This window comes from Plecotus auritus (genome assembly GCF_963455305.1).
Source record: "Plecotus auritus genome assembly, chromosome: 7".
Classification (NCBI taxonomy): domain Eukaryota; kingdom Metazoa; phylum Chordata; class Mammalia; order Chiroptera; family Vespertilionidae; genus Plecotus; species Plecotus auritus.
Genome location: NC_137774.1, coordinates 2,012,149 through 2,034,043, shown reverse-complemented (window position 1 = coordinate 2,034,043; position 21,895 = coordinate 2,012,149). Strand labels below are relative to the sequence as shown.

Sequence of the window (21,895 nt, the reverse complement as noted above, 5' to 3'; positions counted from 1 at the left end):
ACCCTCCAACCTCCAGCGGTCACCAGCTGATGGACATTTGGCTATTATGAATATTGCTGCAATAAGCACTCATATATATATTTCTTAAATATATTTTTATTGATTTCAGAGAGGAGAGGGAGAGGGAGATAGAACATCAGTGATGCGAAAGAATCATTGGTCAGCTGCCTCCTAACACATCTCCCATGGGGATTGAGCCCACAACCTGGGCCTGTGCCCTGATCAGGAATCGAACCCTGACCTCCTGGTTCATAGGTCGATGCTCACCCACTGAGCCACCAGGCCGAGTACTTGTGTGTATTTCTGTGTGCTGTACAGTCTTTAAACTATGCCTATTTATCACTGTAATAAAGACAAACGTTAAATCTCTTCTATTTTTCTATCTGGATCCCACCTATTCTTTGAAGCCCAGCTCCGGAGCCCGTGGCTCTCTGGCCGCACCCACCACGCTCATGTGTGGGCACAGCAGGCGGTGCTGACCGGTTTACGAGTTTCACCTCCGAACACTTTACAACCTGAGAACTCCCGTTCTCCAGCATGACAGCACCCGCTGAACCCGCTTCCCATGCGCCCAGGTAATCACAGAGCAGCCACGTTAGGTGTGCCACCTGCTCCGTGGACATCCCCACCATCCCACCACGTGACCACCTGGGTCACAAGGGAACTGTGTGAAGATCAAACAGGTCTACGCGGCTTGCAGGTGGCAGCAGAGACGGCGATCAGACAAGTTCAGTCTTGAAGCGGCTTACGGGAACAGCACCAGCCCCAGCGCTCACTGTCAGGTGAATTCCTGTGGCCAGAAACGACCTCTCCGGCACTTGCACCACCTGGGGAACACAACATGCCCGTCCGTGTGGGGATGCACGAGCCCCCTGGGTGGGGTGTGTGTGCCCCTCAACCAAGGACAGGAGGCGCTGGCTCCAGGAAAGGCAGCACCTGCCGTGGCAGCGCGGCACGAACGAGTTCTGGGCAGTGAGTGCAGGTGGCGGCGCCGGTGGCCTGCTCGTGTCTGGGCCGTGGCCGAGGATGTCCGCCGTCCCCTCGGAGGCACAGGCACGCACATCCCCCTCCTGCTTCCTTCCCTCCTCTGCTCACTGAGTGTACATCACTCCCTTTATCTGTGAAACCACAAGACCAGCCTTACGAAATCGGTGCGCTCCACCCATCCTGGTGTCTGCTGACCGAGAGCACACTACCGCCGAGGAAGCCGCACGTGACAGAGCTGGGGAGGCAGGCACACCAGGCCCGCTGTCGGGGGAGGGGGCGGCCAAGGGGGCAGAGGCAAGACCACAGCCCACACAGCATCTCAGCACGGTCGTGCTGGTTTAAGCTGCTGTGTCTGAAGTCTAATCCGCGTGTTTCACAAGGCAGGTGGCCTCGGAAAAACAAGTAGGAAACTAACGCTCTATTTCCGAAAGGGGTTCCCTCAAGGGTGTCCGGGTCTGACTGCTCTTTAAGGACACCTACTCGCCTAACTGCTGGTTCGCTGACACTGAGCTCAGCCCTGAACAAAGCTCCCGGGCACACGAGCCTTCTCCATGGCCCGTCTCAGGCTTCCAGCAGCGGGGCCATTTTAAACAGCCTGGTCACCAACAGGAAGCCCAGAAACGTGGCACCAGGCCGGGAAACGTGGCACCAGGCCGGGAAACGTGGCACCAGGCAGGGGCCTTTGGTGCCTGCTCACGGCAGGCGAGCTGCTCCGCCAAGGCAGGTGCCGCCACCCGCGCTGTCCAGAAGCGCCTCCTGGGCTGACCTGGGCTACCAGGAAATGGCGGTGAGCAGGCAAATTCACAAACACGGACCCACAGCCACCAGGACCGGCCTGTGAACCTGGGGGCCTGGGAGGGCAGGCGGTACTTAAAGCTATCGGTTATACTGAATGATAACCCCAAGTTCAAAAGATCCGGTTACGGGGACACAACGGAGACACCTGACCTACTTTACAAGTCTGCAACCTGTCCCCGCTGCCTGTGGCCAGGGGACCCTGCGCCCCCTCCGTCCCCGTTACAGAGCGGGCCCCGCCCTCCTCTCCGGCCGTTCCCAGGGCGGCAGGGAAAGGAGAGATGCTATGCACCGCTCTCGCACCGCCGAGGAGGGGGCCCTGCCAGGGCACTGCCTTCGGGCAGCTAGGGAGCAGCATGCCACCCGCTGGCCCTGGGGCTTCCGCTGTGAGCACCGCCGGGCGGAGACCCCTGCAGGAGCAGGTGACTTGGTCTGCGCCCCCAACAAGTAAAGGCGGGGTGCCGCACCGGCGTGTGCAGCCACCGGGACACCGCCTGGGAAATGCCTAATTAGACACCAGCGGCAGGTCGTCCCGGACCGAGAACTTCCTGTTTGTTAGCACAAGGCAGTCCTGCTGAAAAGCCCTGCGTGACCGTGGCTGGGAAACAAGACCTCCGAGATCACACTGCGAGTGTGCGCAGGGGGACCGAGTCCTCCCCCAGATCGCTCTTCCTTTCCGGGAGCCTCCGGCACGCCCATGAGGGAGCTGGGGACTCCTCGCCCCTCGGCACCCACAGGCCGCAGCCGGTGAACGCATCAGAGGCCTGCTGCCGTCGTGGTAATCACTGGGGGAACCTGCTGAGATAAACATTCAGTTAGCAGCACTAACCGTCAGGAGAGCACAGCACACAGTAAGGAACTCAGTGCCTGACTACACAGGGCTTTTGCCATCCTGCAATCAGGAAGAGACCGATGGTCCCGACTGTACATCGAGTTAAGTGACTTCTAACTCCTGCCTAGACTGAGCCCACCTGGGGACAGCATCCTGGCGCTCCCGAGGAACACCCAGCCAGCCCTTTCCGGAGCAGGCCCTCGGCTCTGTGCGCAGTCCCTACGGCCCGCGCCCTGCAGGGAGCCCCCGGGCCGCTTCGGCAGCCCGTGCGCTAAGAAGGGAACGACGCAGAGAAGATTAGCGTGGCCCGGCGCTAGGATGACATGCAAATTCGTGAAGCGTTCCATATTTAAAGAAAAGAAAAGAAGCAGCCTCCCCGCTTGGCGTGGAGTGGTGGCGAGAGCTGGCCGATGGCAGAAGCCTCCGCCCGTTGGCCACAGGGGGAACGGAGCGGCCGCCAGGCTCTGCCGTGGTGTTTGTCTCGCAAATGTCACGGGCAGAAGCCACAAGCTGCCCAGAGAAGCTGGTCGAGACAGAGACGCTCTGAGTGGGGAACGCACAGGAGCGGCAGGCACGCGAGGCTGGTGGAACTTGCCGGAAGGCCACCGCACCGGCTCTGATTTCTGCAGTTCTCTTGGGTGGATGTGCCCACCCACAGGAATTTGCACTTAAAATTTTCTGCATGAAGCGTTCTCCCCAATTTTAAGACAGTACAAAATTGTGGCGTTTTATTTACTGCAAGAATAGAAATAAATTTTTTCATTTAGTTTGTGACTGTTTCAAGTTTTATGTCACTTTTTTTTCCAGGTAAATATCGATTTTTTTGATTGGTGCAAAATGATGCTAATACCATTCTTTAACTGACTCAGATATACTATGTTAAGTAAAAGCTTTTAGAAGAGTTATTTTATAAGTTACGTGCCTCTTACACACCACTCCTTATCACCGCTATCACATTTTACACAGAATAATGAAGCATTTTTATCGATAGAACTGATATGAGTTGATAGAACTCTCTGGAAGGCATTTGGCAGCACACATCAAGACTAGAAATCAGAAGCTGAACTCACGGGCCCAGGGACTGCCCTCCCAGGAGAGTAGGGGAAGGAAATGACGGGAAATATGTGCAAAGTATTACCAACAGTGACAGCGCTGTGACAGCGACCAAGTGGAAGCCTCCGGCCGTTACGGAGGCACCCGTCCTGGGCTTCCTGTGGCAGAGATGGGCCCATGGGCCCGGCACCCCGCGCCTGTGTCACACGCAGCGTGCTATGCCCAGGGGCGGGGCGGGGCCCGGCCGGTCTGCTTCTGCACAGGTGCCAGGCCCAGGCCCTCGCTCCTCAGCTGCAGACCAAACCCCTTCAAGGGTGACCATCGTCTGGGCCCACGCTGCCACCCGCGGGACTGGTCGGGGAGGGGCGCTCCTGGCCGAGGCCCCGCCGTCCAGCTCTGACCCTGAACCTCGCTACCTGCTCCGGCCCCTCCTGTGACAGGGTGGGCTCCTTCCCCGCCAGGTGCCGCTAACAAACTGTCCGCTGTACACACTGTAATGGCAAAGAGAAACGTGTGCTTAAAAAACCTACAAAATATTCCAAAAAATGACTGGGACTTTTTTTAAGCTTATTCTAAATCCTGAAATGGGAAACAAAATTTTGCATCCAGCATTAGCCCTACAACATCCCAAAAGGACTTAAGGAGGTGAACACACAGGAAGATGCAGAGAAAGAAGACGGAAGTCTTTGCACGTGACGGAAGTTTCCACAGCGGTTCTCCCTCGCGAGCGGGGGAAGAGGGTGTGCGCACGAAGCCCCAGCACCCAGCACGCGGCCCAGGGCGGCTTCCTTCCCGGAGGACCGCCATCAGCCCCGGACAGACCGAAGCCACTCAGAGGACACCTCTGGCGAGCGACCGGGCCCCAAGTGGGAAGGGGAAGCTCTTCGTGGTCACTTCCTGCTGCACAGACAGGCTGCAGGGTGGCCCCGTCAGGGGCTGCCTAGCAACAGAGCACCCGAAGGAAGGTGTCTTCTGGAAGGAACAAACAAACCGAGCCGACACAGGAAGCCGAGTGGCAGCTGTAAAGGGAGTTAAAAAACACACGAAACCCAAGCGTGGTTATGTTTTCTTCTTTGGTCGGCTGAGCCTCTTCTGAAAACCTCTGCTTCGAGGCTCAAAACCAGCCCGGGGTTCCGAATGGCCTACAGCAAAACCACATCAACGAGATGGCGGCAGCTGAGAGAGGCGGGTAACACCCAGCCTCCCCTCCTACAACCCAGGACCCTCAAATCCTCACCCGCATTTCATGCAACCCACACAGGAAACGGAGGGAACCGCTGGCCGGGCCCACAGGCCAGGGCCGGGGGGTGTGACCCGAGGAGAGCAGTGTGGGGTTCCTGAGACGGTCTTCCACTCGGGCCTCTCCAATTCAGGAGCTCTGAAATGTGTTTGCACACCGCATGTGCGTGCATCCACTCCCTCATTCATTCATTCTTGGGTCCTACCCTACAGGACCCCAGCTCCTAAGGCTGGTTCCCATAGGGCCCCAGAATAAATAGCTTTTTAAAACTCACCCAGGCCCCAGCCGGTAGGTCAGTTGGTTGGAGCGTCATCCGTACACCCGAAAGGCTGTAGGTGTCATTCCCGGGCAGCGCACAAACCTAGGTTGTGGGTTCAGTCTCCAGTCGGGGCATGTACAGGAGGCAAATGATTGATGTTTCTTTCTCACATAGATGTTTCTCTCCTCTCTCTCTCCTGAACCCTTCCTCTCTCTCTAAAATAAATTTTAAAGTATTTTAAAATAATAAATAAAGTAAAACTAGTAAACATCCCAGGTGAGGATTTTTAAGAAAACGTATTTTTATCGATCTCAGAGAAGAAGGGAGAGGGAGTGAGAAAGAAACATCAATGATGAGGGAGAATCATGGACCGGCTCCCTCCTGCACGCCCCCCACTGGGGATGGAGCCCACAACCCGGGCCTGTGGCCTGACCGGAACCGCACCGTGACCTCCTGGCTCATAGGTCTACGCTCACCCCGAGCCACGCTGGCCGGGCCCAGGTGGGGCTTAAGAACGAACCTCCCCAGGTGCCTGCAGCTCAGTCAGGTCTGGGAGCCCCAGCTGACTGGCTGACAGACCTCAGACAGAGCTAAGCAAACCACTCCCGCGGTCCATCTGCCAGGACTGGACTCCTCCGGGGACAAAAGGCACCTCTGCAACTGGGCATCACGGTCCCGACAGGAGCGTGCGTGTGGACGAGCCCTCCTCGCCCCGCGTTTCCACCCCGGCTCCCAGCCAAAGGGCTGCGAGGACTCTGTTTACCAGCGCGCACGGCTCCTGGTCCGGGTTTAAACGGAAGTGAAGGTGATTCCACACGCTGGCTGTGGTTGGTTAGGGCGCCATCCCAACATGCCAGGCGGCGGGTTCGATTCCTGGCCAGGACACACACAGGAATCAACCAACGAATGCATGAGTAAGTGGAACAAACTGATGTTTACCTCTCTCCTCCCCTTCTTCTCTCTTTCTTTCTTTTAAAGAAAGTCAGTGATTTTTTAAATGTAATTCTACACAGATATCAAATGTCTGATGATATCACTTCTTGAAATCAACTTTCACCCTAAACATCACCATCACGCAGCCATTACCATTTTTACCGACTGTCAAGAAGAACCGCCCCTGTTCTCTGTGTCATCCTCACTCCTGTAAATCCAGCTGCTGCCCTGCCCTCCCCTCCCTTCCCCCTGCCCTCTACCCCCTCTCCTCCCCTCCCTGCTGCCCTCTCCCCTCCCTTCCCCATGCCCTCTCCCCGCTGCCCTCTCCCCCCCCACTTCCCCCTTCCCTTCCCCATGCCCTCCCCCCTCACCTCCCCACTGCCCTCTCCCAGGCCATGGTTTAGTTTTGGTTTCAGTGTTTGATTTGAATTCTTATAAAGGTTATACAGGTTTTTCTTCAAACAAACCAATGTCAGCTGATAAAATACAGATGTCTTTAACAAACAGGATTTTATGAGCAACCTGCCTTTTCACTCGGCATCAGACGGCCCCCCTTCACGCCTGTAAGGCAGACATGCTACTGTTCAAACGGGCGCCTGGGACATACACGTGTCAGAGCCTGAGCCACCGCCGCCCGGAACAGTTAGCGGTTCCAGTTCGGGCTCCCAGGGCAGCGCCCCCGCGCCCGTCCCCGCTCACAGGGGCGAGGCTACGGTGCACACCTCGGCTTCCCAGCCTTCTGAGCCCCAACAGACCTGGTTCTGGTGCTCTCCAGGCTGGGGGTCTCTGCGTGCAGCCACGTCGCAGGGACTGTGCGCTCCAGAGGCCTGGAATCGGGCGAAGTGAAACTTATTTCTGTGCAGAAATCAACTACCTTGGGGAAAACACAGGACTGAAATCTTTCCAACTTCGAAGCCCTTTTAACTCCCCTTTAAAAATCAAAGTGACTTCTAACTATAGCTTTTTCCTACCAATTGCTTTTTACTATAAGGATGTGTTATTACGATTTTTTAAAGTAGAAGTTTTAATTCCTCTTGTTAGAATGCTACATACACACATATTTTTGTGTTTAAGAAAATGGGAGATTACAACAGTATCAGAAAAAGGAAAGAACTGTAGTATTCAGTCAAAAATTTGGTTTTGTATCCTTGAAGTCTATTCAGGGTGAAAATTAGCCAAATGAGGGCTTCCCGGGAAACGTGGCGGAGGACCAGCACCCAGCCCGCGTCCATCACGTGACGGGGACGGCAGCTGCCTGGGAAAGTCATCACAGACAGGACCAGCCACCCCTCCTCCCAGAGCAATGACCTCCTTCCCGTCCAGCTCACTGTCCAGGGCTGTTCCCACCGCCGGACACAGGATCATTCTCTTCGCCGTCGAGCGAGTACAAAGACATTCCTGAGACGGGCCGAGCACAGGCCCGGACTTCCGACGGGGCACCCGGTCCCAGTGCGTGGCCGACACACAGGAGAGGCCGGCGGGTCGGAGAGCTGCTGCTCCGCAGGCTTCCCTGCCCCCGAGGAGGAGGGCGCTTCTCACACCAGAAAAGCTAAGGAAGGGCCCGCGCACGCCTGTGCCGGTGCCGGGACGCTCCCGCCGCTGGAGCCTGCCTCGGAAGAAGAGGTGCAAAGGAGGCGCTGCCTACCCGGGAGCGTCCCAGGGACAAAAGCACCAGGTGACTGTGGTCCCAGAGGGGTCCGCCTGCCAACACGGGGCCGACCGGGAGACGGGGACCCTCGGGTTGCCTGGTGGGTGCCATGGGATCACAGGGTCCTTCTCGTGGAGGCGGGAGAGCCGTGTCCGAGTGAGCGATGTGACTCCTCTGGCCACTGCCCGCTCCGACCATGTTATGGGGCCTGGGCCAAGAGACAGGTGGCGTCTACCCGGTGGGAAGGCCAGGCCCCAGAAGGAGCCAGCCCTGCGGGCCCCGGACTTCACGGTGAGCTCACTCCAGCGACCCAGGACAGCAAAACAACCCACCGCGATCATCTGTCCCGGCGGCCGTGAGCGGCGAACACCGTGAACGTCCAGAAAGGGCCCCGATCACAGCAGCACTCCCCAAGAGGCCCGGGTGCCCTCCTGATTATTTAATTGTGGGAAAATAAATCAACGACCATTTAGATTCTCTGTGAGACACATGCATTTACCAAACACCTCAACACTTCCTAGAACCAAGCGGACTCGCACCCGAAGCACCTGACTGAAGGCCATACAGGCCTCGGGTGCATTTCTTTGCCACATCACCGTTCAGGAACAGCACGACCCCACCTTTCGTCTGATGTCCTTCTTAAGATGTCCCCACGCCCTCCTAGCAGGTCCGCCCTGAGAACTTCCAAGCTGATCATTCCAGGACCCGGCGCAGAAACCAAGCCCCAAGAGCTCCACCGAGGACAGAGATGGAGCGGACTGGCAGCTGGCGGGCCAGAGGACCAGGCGCCAATCCCAACTACGCCTCCCGCTTCATGGCGTCCCGAGCAATTTCAGAGCCCGACTTCCACATCGAACACCGGGACCCATTCGGAAAGGAGCCTGCAATAGGGACCACTTGTCCTCGTCTAGTAACAGCCTGAGACTCCCGCCTTCCTGTTCGGAGGGTCAGGAGCTTCACGCAGCGCAGGAGACCACAGGCGGCCAGCAGCATCGGCGGCAGGCCTGCGTGCTCTGGGCGCGGTCCAGCAGGCCTGGGCGGGCGAGGCAGGGGCACAGGCTGCTTAATTAGCGGCGCAGTCTGGGTGAGGGGCCTGGGGGGATGGGAACTCAAGCAGAGGCTGGATGTGGGGGACAAGCACTTCCAGTGAACAGCTGGAGAGGCCCTGGGGGGGGACCCTCTGGGGAGCGGCTGGGCTCTGGGAGGGGCCGGCAGCAGGACCTACCAGCGGGAGGGTTCTTCCTGGAGCCGAACCACCAGTCCTGGGTGGAACCCCTGGTCCTACCGGGATGCCAGAGATGCACAGTCTCCTCCACTCCACTGAGGAAGCCTCTCAGGGCTTCACTTCCTCCGTGCTCTGACTGGACACCGAGGGAGAGGGCAGAAGTCTTGGTCACCGTTACAATCGGCACGAGTGGCCGAGTGGCCATGGCGAAGAGGCCGCCAGGTCACCCTGACCGAGCGGCGTGTTTCCGGCCCTGCACCATGGCCCCGGCAGGAGCTCCCACAAAGCCTGCTTTAAACACGCCTTCAGACAGGGACGAGCGGGCATTCTCGCGGAACAGCGCTGGGTGAGGCCGTCTCAGAGTCCGCAGGGACCCGCGGGTCCTGTCGGGTGACGGAGGCAGCTCTCTTGACAGGGACCGGCTGCCAGGTGGGAGCCTGGGGCAGGAGGCCCGGCCCTCTCCCTCCCAGGGGGACACCTGTCTTCCCAGCGCTGCCCCTTTGGGGCTGAGTTTCCCCTTTCAGTGGCCTTTCTCCTTCATCCTGGAGGGACGGCAGGAGGGACGGCACAGGTCCCTGGAAGGAGCCGAGGCAAACTGCAGTGCAATGTGAGAGGCAGGATTGCTGGTATTAACCTTGACCTGCTTCCCTGGCTGCTCATGCAAATCCTGGCCGCCCAAGCCCCACGCGTGTCCTGGCCCAGCAGCCCTCAGGGTCGGCTGCGTGACCAGCGCCACGGCACCGGCCGGTTCCCAGGTGCCCCGGCTCTCAGCCAGCACCACCCACAGGCAAGGACCAAGCTGGCTTCACTGTCAGAAACACCACCTCCTCCAACCTCGACCCGAGCAGTAACCATGGGCTCTTGCAAGAAATCTGTTCCGTAACCGACAGCACAGGTGTGAACCAAAAAACTACCCAAACGCTGTCCCGCCGTGGAACTCGGCCGTCGTTTCCAGGAGGAAGACGCGAGTGCAGCGAGGGCGAGGGTGAGAGGGCGGCAGGAAGCACAGGGCCAGGGCAGGCGGCTCTACCCGCTCCCTCCCATCCACGCAGGAGGCGGTTTGCACAGAAGTGTATCTCACTCAAAACACACGAAACACTGGGGTCCCCAGGCCCCCCAGCACCTGCCATAGGGTCTGTAAAGTCACCTGGCCGCTGCAACAGAGCCCTAAGGATCTCCCCACCGCCGTCTAAGCCACCAGCCAGAGGCATCTTCCCAAAACGCAGAATAATCACCGAGAATGTGAGCCCGAGAATGAAGTCCTTGGTCACACAGAACCCTCCGTGACTGTCCCCTCCTGCAGCCCGGTCTCGGCCTCCTCCCGCCCCTGTGCAGGCTCACAACCCAGGGCAGCTCCCCGGGGCCAGTTACTCCACAGCCCTGCCTCTGCCCACTGTCGGGCCTGACATGTATCTCTGCCACATTCACCTCGTTGGCACCCAGCCCTTCCCACTCCAGCTGGTCTGGGAACCTTCCTTGGCCCAGTCAGTCCCACCCTCTCCGGCAGGACTGCTCACTAGGTGTCCGTGCAGCCGGCCTGCTGGGCCGGGAGCACCGTGACCGCAGGGCTGCAGATGCGAGGGGTCGCTAAGCTGCTGACTGCGTGCGAACTGCTCACGGGAGCCAAAGCATGCGCTCCCACTGCAGAGACACGTTAACAGCAGACAACTGCACCACGCACGGCCACCAGTCCCCACCTGACCATGGCAGGCGCAGGCTGCGGCGGAGACGCAAGCCTTCCTCGGGCCGAGTGGGAAACAAAGGGGCTCACGCCGGAAGGCAACGTCCCGGCCCTGTGCCAGCGGGGTGGGCGGCCCAGCGCCGGGACCACCATCTCACGGTGACCAGAGGGAAGCGCGCAGCAGCTCCAGGGGGTGAGGACGCACTTCCTGAACGTTTCTCACTAACTCCCCCTCCTGCTGCCTCTGTATCGCAGGTGAAACGAAATGACAATGACGACCGCTCAAGAGACCATGGGAAGCGGGAGCCAGCGGAGCAAGGGCAGGTTCAGGCAAAGCGCTCTCTGGGGAGCCGCTGTCCCAGGCTTCCTGGGGCCCCCAGGAGGGAGGACTCCACCGGCCAGGGCCCTCCGGGTGGAAGCTCCCAGCCTCTGCCTCCCGTGTCCTCCCTCCTCCCCCGCCAGGTGACCTACATGCTGCGGTCACCCCTGAGCGGGAAGGCACGCCTCGGGTTCTCCCTGCAGAAACACCTGACCTCGAATCACGAACCAGAAGCAAAACCCACCTGGAGAGATGGCCCGACAAACACCGGCCACTCAGAAAGAGGCAGGCGTGAGCCGCGGACCCCGGCCTGCGCCATCCATCATAACCCAGGCCCGCAGGGGCCTCTTCACTCACACCCTCCCCTAAAGAACACGGGGTGTCCGGCCCGAAGAGAGAGCTTCAATCTTTAGGGCACGTTAAGTGAAGGTAGTAAGTGACTCCTACAACTGGTCCAATCGGACCCAAACCCCCGTCAGGACGAACCGATGAGGAAACATCAACCACTGGGTCGATCTGACAAAGGCCACAGAAAGAGCTCAGCGCGTCAGTGAGAAAGAGACGGCCAGCCACAGGCCGCCAGCCGCCACGCGCACGCAGGCCGAAGCCTCCGCAGCCGGCCGCACCCGCTTGACGGGCATGCACCCCGGGCACCGCTACCAACAGGGTGGACTGGTGCAGACGGCCCTTTGGAAAGCAACGTGCATCGAGGATGTGTGTACCCTCGACCTGCTAACGCCACCCTGCAAACTCCCTTAAAGACCACAAGACACAAGACGTAGTGTTACGGGAACCCTACGCTCCAGGTTTTCTGAGAAAGCCCTGACTCCACAGAGCTGTGTTCTTCTCCGTAAAAGCAAGTCGCTGAGTGTCTAAGCAAAGCTGAGAACCCGGAAGTCACCAACGTCAGAGAGAAACACACAGGGGGCCTGCCTGGGTCAGAGCCACAGAAAAGCCGTGTTCGCTTGGGGCGCAGCCCTGGAGGCGAGCCGGAGCTCACCGAGTGTCAGCTCACCGGGACCGCCTCGCTCTGTTCCTCCACGCTGCGTGGGGGCTCGCTCTAACGCACAGACAGGAACCCGCAGCCTCGCCACCTGCAGCGGCCCGAAGGCGGCCCGCCTGGGTCTCCCCTCCACCCACCCCGAAGCGTGTCTCTGCAGGCCAGCTCTCCTCTGGTACCAACGGGGACATGGCTGAAGCTAATAAAACAGGGGGGGGGGGGGTGCCATGCTGGAGAAGTAAAGGCCTTGACCGGCTCTGCCAGTTGGACTGAAGAACCATGCCCACCAACTGATTCCTGTTACGGCTGCAACACAGAACCCGGGCCACCAGCCTCTGCGACGTTACAGAGTGGCCCTGCCAGCCTCTCCCGCACATCCGGTCCGGGAGAGTGGCGGGCACCACACGGGCCACCTCAGGAGCAGCGCATCCCGGCGTGGGGGGGAGCCTGTGAGACCCCAGGAAGCCGAGGGCCCTCCAGAAGGCGGGTGCGCACTCACAGGAACGTTCACGCTCAACTTCCCTGGGCTCGGAGCAGCGCGGAGCTGCAGGCTAACCGCCCCCGCAAGTTCAGAGGCAACAGAGGAACTGAGTCACGGGGCCTCGCCTTGGGCAGGGTACCCACCAGAGCGGAATACCTCTTCCTTTTGTGAGCGATGCAGGAAGTACAGGCCTAACGAGGAGGCCTCAGAGAGAATTTGAGGGGACGGAGGAGACCATCAGTCACAGGCAACAGGAACATCTTGCTTAAAATGTCCATCGAGCTCTTGGAAAATCACGAATTCCATATTTTTCAAAGAAAAGCTTTAAAGGGACTTGTTTAACCTTCCCCACCCCACACATCTTCCTACTAGAGCGCAGCACACCAGATGTGTCTTTGGGACCCCTCATCTGGGCAGGGAGCCCCGAACGGACAGCTCGCCACACAGGGGCATCCACGTAGAAGGGCTTCGGACCCCAGTGGGGCGTCCGGATCCACACACAGTCCAGACGCTCTGTTCGCTGCTGAAAGTTTCTTTAATTAACCAGAGCCACTCCATGTCTTCCTTCAGCATATTACGAATGAGTTAGGTTCTAAACTTTCTTTGCACCCAGTGGCAGCTAGGAAATCCTAACCTATTTCCCCCAAAAGCAGTGTTAAAACAGTGGCTGTGTCCCAGGTACGAGGGAGTGTGGGGCAGGGCAGCTGGTGGGTTAGAGACCACGGCGGGCATTTCCTTGTGAAACGTGGGATGTGAGGAGCTGTCATCTCTCAAAGTGAACTCTCTGTGAATCCCAGGAGGGAAATGGGCAGTTCTGGAAACTCGGGCCAACCTTAAAGAGCTCAGAATCTGACTCTCCACACGATCACCTTACACGACGAGGTGCTTTCTGTGTGGCGGGCCCTGTGGTGGGGAAGCCTCTTCCACTCACCCTTCCTGGTTCTTTCGAAATACAAAGCAGATGTATAAAGGAGAACCACCTTTTACCCCGCTTTACGTGTGGTCAGCAGAATGACAGTCCCCAAAGATGTCCAGGTCTGAACGCCCAGGACCCATGGCTATGTCACCCTCCCTGGCAAAAGGGAATGACCACTGCATGGTTCGGGCCGTGGACCCGCACGCAGGGTTCTCCAACAGAGAGGCAGCCGTCAGGGAGAAAGGAGACCGTGCTACCTGCTGGCTACAGGCTGGCTTTGAAGGCGGGAGGGGGCCACCAGCCAAGGAACACGGGCCGCCTCTAGGAGCTGCGACAGGAAGAAGACGGGCGTTGCCCTAGAACAGGGGTGGGCAAACTTTTTGACTCGAGGGCCACCATGGGTTCTTAAACTGGACCGGAGGGCCGGAACAAAAGCATGGAGTGTTTGTGTGAACTAATATAAATTCAAAGTAAAGGAGCGGAGGGGAGAGCAAGAGAACCGGATAGAACAGCCGGATCCGGCCCGCAGGCCGTAGTTTGCCCACAGCTGCCCTAGAACCTCCAGAAAGGCACGCAGCCCTGCGAGCCCCTCCATGTTAGCCCAGCGGGACACACGTGGGCTTGCTAAGGTAAGGGGTGGACACGTACGGATGTTGTCTTGCGCCACCACGTTTGTGCTGCTGCGGCAGCCGCCACGGGAGACGCGTGCACCCCGCTTCCACTCACCCTCCTAAGCACAGATTCACGCCAGGCCTGGTGGCAAGGCAGTCACCGACGAAAAGCAACCAAGCCAACCGCTTCCTGCCCGGCCCGGGGGGAGGAACTCCAGGAGAGGGCGAGAGGAAGGCCTGGCGGGCACTGGGTCTGGGAGAGATCGAACGGCGAGAGAAGGTGGAGAAAATAGACGGGGGGGGGGGGGGGGGGGGATGGAGAAGAAAAAAAAACACAAAAAAACGGAACAAGGGTTTTCATGGGCAGACAGAGAAGCTGGGAGGGGGGGAAAGATCCTTTGGAACCGGCCAGGGGGTTTTTTGTGGGGTTTTGGCTTTTGTTCGGTCACAGAGCAAGCACACACGGCTTTGACGTGGGAGGTAACTCGGGGACATGGGACGGATGCCCGTCCCACAGAGGCCAGGACCTCCGGCCGCGCCTGGGTCTCCAGAGCCGCCTGGCCCCCGTCGGTGGCGCGGGGTCCAGTTGCAGGTCATCAACCCACCGCTTCGCCGGCCCCCAGTTTCTCAATGACTTTCTGGCAACTCGGCAGAGAAGCTGCGTTCGCCACGAAGCCGGCGCCGGCGCCGGTAGCCACACAGGCATTCCCCGGCCCGCGGCACCGGCCTCGCCGCCCACCGCAGCGGCTCACCCTGCGTTTGCCCTTCTTCCCTCCAGTCCTCACCAGCCCGATCGATGCTCACAGGTGAACGGCAGCACCCCACATCACCTTCCCAGACGCCCGTCCTTTCAAGCTGTTTGAGGGGGACACCCCTCGCGCTGGCCAACAGAGAGGACCAGGTTAGCGGGAGGGAGAAACTCTTAAGTTTTCGTCAAGTTGTCGCTGTCTGGGTGCACACGCGACAAATGCGAACTTGGGTCTCGGTCACCGCACCCTCAGGCTTCCCAGGCCGGCGTTTTGGGGTCAGTGGCCGATGGACCTGGTCCGCGATAATTGACCGGGACCGGCCGGCCGGCCAGGGGCCGAGGTCCCGCCCCGGCAGCACCCCAGTCCCCCGCGCCTCGGCCGCAGCAACGTCCCGGGGCAGCCGGTCCACTCGGGGCGGGGGTGCTGCTTTCTCCTTTTCCTCTCAGACAAAGACACGGACCGAGGCACACAACTTGCGAACACCGGGGGCCGGAAACCACCAGAGCGCAGCCGGGGGGCGCCGGGCGCTCCGGGGGCACCGTCAGGCCTGCGCGGGGCGGCAGCGGCCGGCGACTCAGACCCCGCGACCCGGCCCCTCCGGCCCTGCGACCCCGGCGCCTCCCGGAGACCCGGGCGCCCTCCGCCTCCCCTACCCCCGCGATTCCCGCCCGGTCCGATCCCCGGAGTCGCGTCCGGCACCACCATTCCCGGGAAACGCGAGCCGCCAGAGGCGCCGCCGGGCCGGGGACAGGAAGAAGCGCGGGAGGGGGCGACCGCCGGCCGGGCCGCTGGCCGTGGGCCGTACTGACCGTAGCTGTCGTCCTCCTCCATGGTGCCGGTGCCGACACCGGGCTCCGCGCCCGGCTCGCTGCTCGCCCCTCGCGTCCAGCCGCGTTCGGCCCCGCTCGCCTCTGCCCCGGCTCCCAGCCCCGCCCCCGGCCCGCGCCTCCCGCGGGGCGCCCCGCCCGCCGCCGCCCGCGCCCGCACCCCAGGCACGCGGCCACCTCCCGGCCCGGGCCTGCGCACGCGCGCCAAGGCCCCGCCCCCTCCCCGCGGCCCCGCCCTGCGCGCGCTCCCCTCACCCCCAAGGCCCCCGGCACGCGGCAGCCTCCTGGCGGGCGCTTGCGCACGCGCGCACGCCCAGGCCCCGCCCCCGGTCCCGAAGCCCCGCCCTCCAGCCCTCTCAGAAGCACACTCCCCGGCACGCGGCCGCTTCCTGGCCCGCGCCTGCGCCCGCGCGCCCGCCTGAGGCTCCGCCCTTTGGACCCGCCCCCTGAGCCCGAGGCCCCGCCCCCACCACCCTCGCGGGCCCCGCAGGTTTCGGGTGTCGCAAGGACCGCGCAGGATCTGGGGCTGGAGCACCCGCCCAGGCCCACAGCCCGCAGCCCGGCCGCCCACAGAGGCCCGAGGTCGCGTCCGGCCACTGAAGGGCAGGGTGGTCCTCGCTGACGTCAACCGTGCCACGGCCAGTCGCGCCCCGGCTTGCCCAGGGAGGGCCCGGTGCTTGGGCCGAGGCCGCAGAGCACTTGGGATTCATTTATTTCTGCCGCTTGAACCTTAGCACAAGGACCGGATCACCAGTTGTCTGCCTTCATACTTCCTCTTAGTGTCTGAATTTACCTTATTACCCAGCATTTCAGGATTTTAGTGACCCTGACCCACGCACCTCTCCCACCATGTTGTATCTGCCTGCAGGGGGCTGCTGGGGGGGAGGGGGAGCGGCTCAGCCCTGACCTTGGCCATGTCACAAGGCAGCTTGGCATTCCCCTCAGGGGGAGGTGGGACCCCGCTTCAAAGCCTATTTCTTACTGGCCAACCCTAAAATGTGCCTCCCAGGACTTCTCCCTTGTTCTAGACAACAAAGACTGAATGAGGGATGTGCTTTCATTCCGGATCTGCTCCGATTAGCTTTGTGACCTGGGCAAACCTCTCAGTCCCCTGGACCTGTTTCCCACCCACAAAACGCAGCCTCTGCCTACAAGACCCCGGCTTCCGCTCCATTGATCTCTGACGGGACAGATCCAACACGGTCTTCCCTTAGACTTGTACTAGTATTTCCATGATGTGAGATGGCTTTTGACATAGCACCCTAAGGAACCCTGCTCTACGTCCTTTTGGGTACAGCTCTGCCCCAGCCTTTTTTTTTTTTTAATATATTTTTATTGATTTCAGAGAAGAAGGGAGAGGGAGAGAGAGAGAAACATCAATGATGAGAGAGAACCATTGATTGGCTGCCTCCTGCACACCCCACACTGGGGATGGAGCCTGCAACCCGGGCATGTGCCCTGACCAGGAATCGAACCGTGACCTCCTGGCTCATAGGTCGATGCCCAACCACTGAGTCACGCCGGCCAGGCCCTCCCAGCCTTCTTAATCCCATGAACTGACTCACCCCGGCCTTTGGTGGGCAACCTTGATGTCTATTTCTTGGGGCACAACCCCCCTGTCCCCCGTCCCCCATGCTGCTTTCGAGTAATTCCAGAAATTAGACATTTCCCTTGTTATCCTCCTAAAAGATTGGTTCCGGTGTATTTTCAAGTTTGATCCTTCAGTGATTTCATCAGATTTCGACATTAGAGCAGGGAATCACATCTTGGCCCTGAGGTCCTTCAGTTTTGTGTGTGTGTTTAAATGTTTTTATTAATTTCAGAGAAAGGGAGAGAGAGAGAAACATGGATAGGCTGCCTCCTGCATGCCCCCTACTGGGAATCCAGCTTGCAACCTGGGCATGTGCCTTGACCAGGAATCGAACCGGGGGACCTCCTGGTGCGTGGGACAATGCTCAACCAAGGGAGCCACCCGGCCCCCCATTTTAATGTTTTTAAAATTAAACATTTTATTTTATTTCTTGTTAATCCTCACCCGATGATACGTTCCTATTGTTTTTTTGTGTTTTTGTTTTTTTTTTAGAGAGTGGAAAGGAGTCGGACAGAGAAAGAAAAACATCCATGTGAGAGAGACACATGACTGGTTGCCTCCCGCATGTGCCCCACCCAACCAGGGTGGGGGACCGAGCCTGCCACTGGAGGTACCTGCCCTGGACCGGAATTGAACCCAGGACCCTTCAGTCCGCCGGCTGACACTCTATCCACTGAGCCACACTGGCCGGGCTGTCCTTGGGCTGCTTTGATGCTCTTAGAATTGCCCCACTTTGTCTGGGAGTCATCACAGTGGAGCAGGCTCTCCCCAATATTCACTCCTCTCTGCCCAGGAGTCCCCGGAAGGTTAAAGGCATCTCCCAGCTGGCTTTTTTCCCTGACCAGTATGCATGCGGGTGGGGTGTCCCCGGCTATCAGAACTCTTGCTCAATGACCAGAACTCAGAAACAAAAGATAACATGGTAATTGTCACCATCTTCGCTCCCAACTTGTTATGTGATTCACAGACTGGGTAGACTAGGCTGGGAGGCATACTGGGGCGATGCTAATCACCTCCATTAGCAGGGAACCCGACTGGCTACAAATCCCCTTAAGTACCTTCGTTTCATTACAGCAGTGTTTTCAACCTACAGGTCCCCACTCTGCATGGCTGAGACACCAATCACCAGAGGAAGAGAAGACAGAATAAACAGAAGAGAACCTGGTCCTCTCTCACCTGTAATTAGGCGAAGGTCTGCGTGGCTGTGCAGGGCGCACCGCGTCCCCTGGGTGGGGTTACTAGTATCCTGCCTGTGGGGCAGGGCAGGACGCCCCATTCCTCACAATCCCCGAGAGGGAGCCTTCATCTCCCTAAGGCAGCTTTGGAGACAGGCCCATAGAGGTCACAGGTTAGAGCCCTTAGGAGTGAGGATCTCCCGAGCTTACTGGCTACCGGCCCTAAGCACGGAGAGACCTCAAAGGCGGGGCGGGTGCCTCAGGCACCTGGAGGCACCCTGGTGAGGATCGGGAACTCACTGTAGTGGAGGCTTCTGACCCAGAGCCCCCTCCCCCTCCCCTTTCTCAGGCCCCACTGTGTCAGTTCTTCAGAGAACCTTGAAAACGGGTCAGGTTCCCTGCGGGCCTCACTGTGGTCTGTTGTTCAGAGGTTGATCCACCTAACTTCCTTTTTTATTTATTTATTTATTTACATATATTTGTTTATTGATTTCAGAGAGGAAGGGAGAGGGAGAGAGAGATAGAAGCATCAATGATGAGAGAGAATCACTGATCGGCTGCCTCCTGCACGCCCCTACTGGGGATCAAGCCCACAACCCCAGCATGTGCCCTTGACCGGAATCGAACCTGGGACCCTTCAGTCCACAGGCCGACGCTCTATCCACTGAGCCAAACCAGCCAGGGCACAACTTCGTTTTTTAAATTGGCGCCTCCCTTCCTTACATAATCTCGAGAATTAGAATTACGAAGGAAGTCTTTTAAGCAACATCTATTTTTTTCTGCGCATTTTATACGGCAGAGTTTCAAACTTCTTCAGGCACCACCTCAGTCCTCACTCAGCAAGGGGCAGGTCGCTGTATTCCACTTTCCTACAAGGGAGCGCTCCCGGGCCGGCGTGGCTCAGTGGTTGAGCATCGACCTAGGAACCAGGAGGTCACGGTTAGATTCCTGGTCAGGGCACAAGCCGAGGTTGCAGGCTCGATCCCTGGTAGGGGGCATGCAAGAGGCAGCCAGTCGATGATTCTCTCTCATCATTGACGTTTCTCTCTCTCCCGTCCTCTCTGAAATCAATAAAAACATGTTTTAAATAAGATGATGCATCTACAGAGTGAGAAGGGAAAGGACAGAGCAAAGTGTAGAGTATTTCCACTTGCAGTGATAATCCCTGTGTGTGTAGTATACATAGGTGGGCGAAAAAAAGGGGGGTTCGATGGGAAATAACTTCTCAGGATGATTGGATCATAAATTCCGAACTGGGCAGGTCAAGGTGGAGTCACGCCCCAGACCTATGGCTTCTTTAGTGAAAGGTTTTTGGTTTTTTTAAAATATATTTTATTGACTTTTTACAGAGAGGAAGGGAGAGGGATAGAGAGTTAGAAACATCGATGAGAAACATTGATCAGCTGCCTCCTGCACACCCCCTACTGGGGATGTGCCCGCAACCAAGGTACATGCCCTTGACCAGAATCGAACCCGGGACCCCTGAGTCCGCAGGCCGACGCTCTATCCACTGAGCCAAACCAGTTAGGGCTAGTGAAAGGTTTTAACAAAGCCTGGCCTGCTCTGGCCAGTGGCACAGAGGTTAGAGCACTGGCCCACGCACCAAAGGGTCATGGGTTCGAGTCCCAGTCAAAGGCACATGCCCAGGTTGCCAGTTTGATCCCTGGTCGAGGTGCATTTGTGAGGCAACCGATGGATGTTTTTTTCTCACATCGATGTTTCTCTCCCTCTCCCTCTCTCTGGAATCAATGGGAAAAAAAAAAGAGGATTAAAAATAATAATAATAAATAAGACAAAGGATTCGCTTTGTTGCCTTTCTCCTCCCCCATCAGGGTGAGGCAGGAAGTTCAGCTGAAGGGTCTGGTGAGAAAGGAAGGAGGGCCCCTCCCCCTCCCCCTGCCAGGAGCCCTGTGTGCCCAGGGACAGGTGAGGGAGAGGAGGGCTGAGGGCAAAACATGGACTCAGCCCACATGCTGCTGAGGCCGCCAGAGCGGCAGGAAGCCCCGATGTCCCCCAAGGCTCCCTTTAACCCAATTCCAAGCCACTTCCTCGGGCCGCTGCTCCTCTAAGACCGTGGGGGGGCGGGGGGCCGCGAACGCCCCAGGATGACTCCGCTTCCCAGAGGAACGCCTGAGCCCAACCTCCTGCTACCTGAGGCCAAGGGGAGAGGGTGGCTGTGACAAGGCAGGGCGGTAACCCTTCCGGAAGCCAGCCTCCGAGCCTCCCAGTCCGTGGGGGGGGGGGGGGAGGGGGGGCAGCCCGCGCTCAGACTGACAGACATTCATGCAGGCGCCTCAATAAATCCAAGGCAGGGATGGGGCTGCGGCGGGGAGCACCCCTGCCTGACCCTGCCTGCGGCTACACCCTGGGGGGGGGGGCGGTGCATGGGTCAGGGGAAGGGCGGAGACCACAGAGCGCATCCGCAGGCAGGCCAGGCGGGGACTGGCGTCGCCTTGCTTGGAAAGCCCCCAGGTTTTATTTTGTGAGAGCTTGCGATTTCCTCCCGAGTGGCACTGGGAATCCGTGTATAATGGAACTTGATTGTGGCCAGCTGTCTCCAACCGTTCCCCACCGCCCCAAAGACAGCTGGCCAGCGCCACGTGGTGAGAGCAGTGGGGAAAGCGGGGGAGGGGCCGGGGGCAGCGGCATTTCCAAGGCAGTGACACTGATGGGGCTGGGGGGCATCTTCTGGGCAGAGTCCAAATGCCGTGTTCCTTAAGCAGCTTTCCCTGGCCCGTCATTCCACAGACCCCTGGTGCCTGGGAGTGCTGGCCCTGCTGGGGACCTCGGCCAGCCGCAGCTGGGAGGTGCCTTAACTGTGGCCAGAAAACAGCAGAGGAAGACCTGCTCTCTTTGCCACCAGAGCTGAAGGCACCGCCCTCACCAACAGCTCGCCTGGGTGTACAGGACCGTGGGCTCGGCCCCCAGCATGGGCTTTGCAGGAGGTGCTTCTCTCCCCGTCTTCCTCTCTAAAAACCAATGAGCTCTTAAAAATATTTTTAAAACGCTTTTACTGATTTCAGAGAAGGGAAGGGAGGAGAGACAGAAACATCAATGAGAGCGAATCATTGGTCGGCTGCCTCCTGCACGCCCCCCTCTGGGGAGTGAGCCTACAACCCGGGCCTGTGCCCTGACCAGGAATCGAACCCTGACCTCCTGGTTCATGGGTTGCTGCTCAACCGCTGAGACACACCGGCCAGGCTAAAAAATATATGTATTTTTAATTACCATCTCTTTTTAAAATATATTTTATGACTTGAGAGAGGAAGGGAGGAGAGAAACATCAATGATGAGAATCCTTGATTGGCTGCCTCCTGCACACCCCACACTGGGCATGTGCCCTTGATCAGAATCGAACCCGGGATCTTTCAGTCCGCAGGCTAACGCTCTATCCATCGAGTCAAGGACTAAAAAATACTTTATTAAAAATCAAAGGAAGCCCTAACCGGTTTGGCTCAGTGGATAGAGCGTCGGCCTGCGGACCGAAGGGTCCCAGGTTCGATTCCGGTCAAGGGCATGTACCTTGGTTGCGGGCACATCCCAGTAGGGAGTATGCGGGAGGCAGCTGATCGA

At 58.8% G+C, this 21,895-nt stretch overlaps 1 protein-coding gene across 2 annotated transcripts in view; it reads right to left on the bottom strand.

The window, feature by feature from the left end:
• Nucleotides 1–15,654, bottom strand: part of CYTH1 (cytohesin 1) — a 53,917-nt gene extending 38,263 nt beyond the window's left edge. Inside the window, exon 1 of one of the 2 annotated variants that reach the window (XR_013961257.1) lies at nucleotides 15,539–15,653. Coding sequence is in view for 1 of the 2 variants with exons in the window: in XM_080681402.1 (XP_080537528.1) it covers nucleotides 15,539–15,560 (22 nt within the window). In the remaining variant the exon portion in view is untranslated. Of the gene's footprint in view, nucleotides 1–15,538 lie in introns of both variants that reach the window. The other variant, XM_080681402.1, reaches the window with a different exon arrangement.
• Between the last annotated feature and the right edge of the window lie 6,241 nt (nucleotides 15,655–21,895).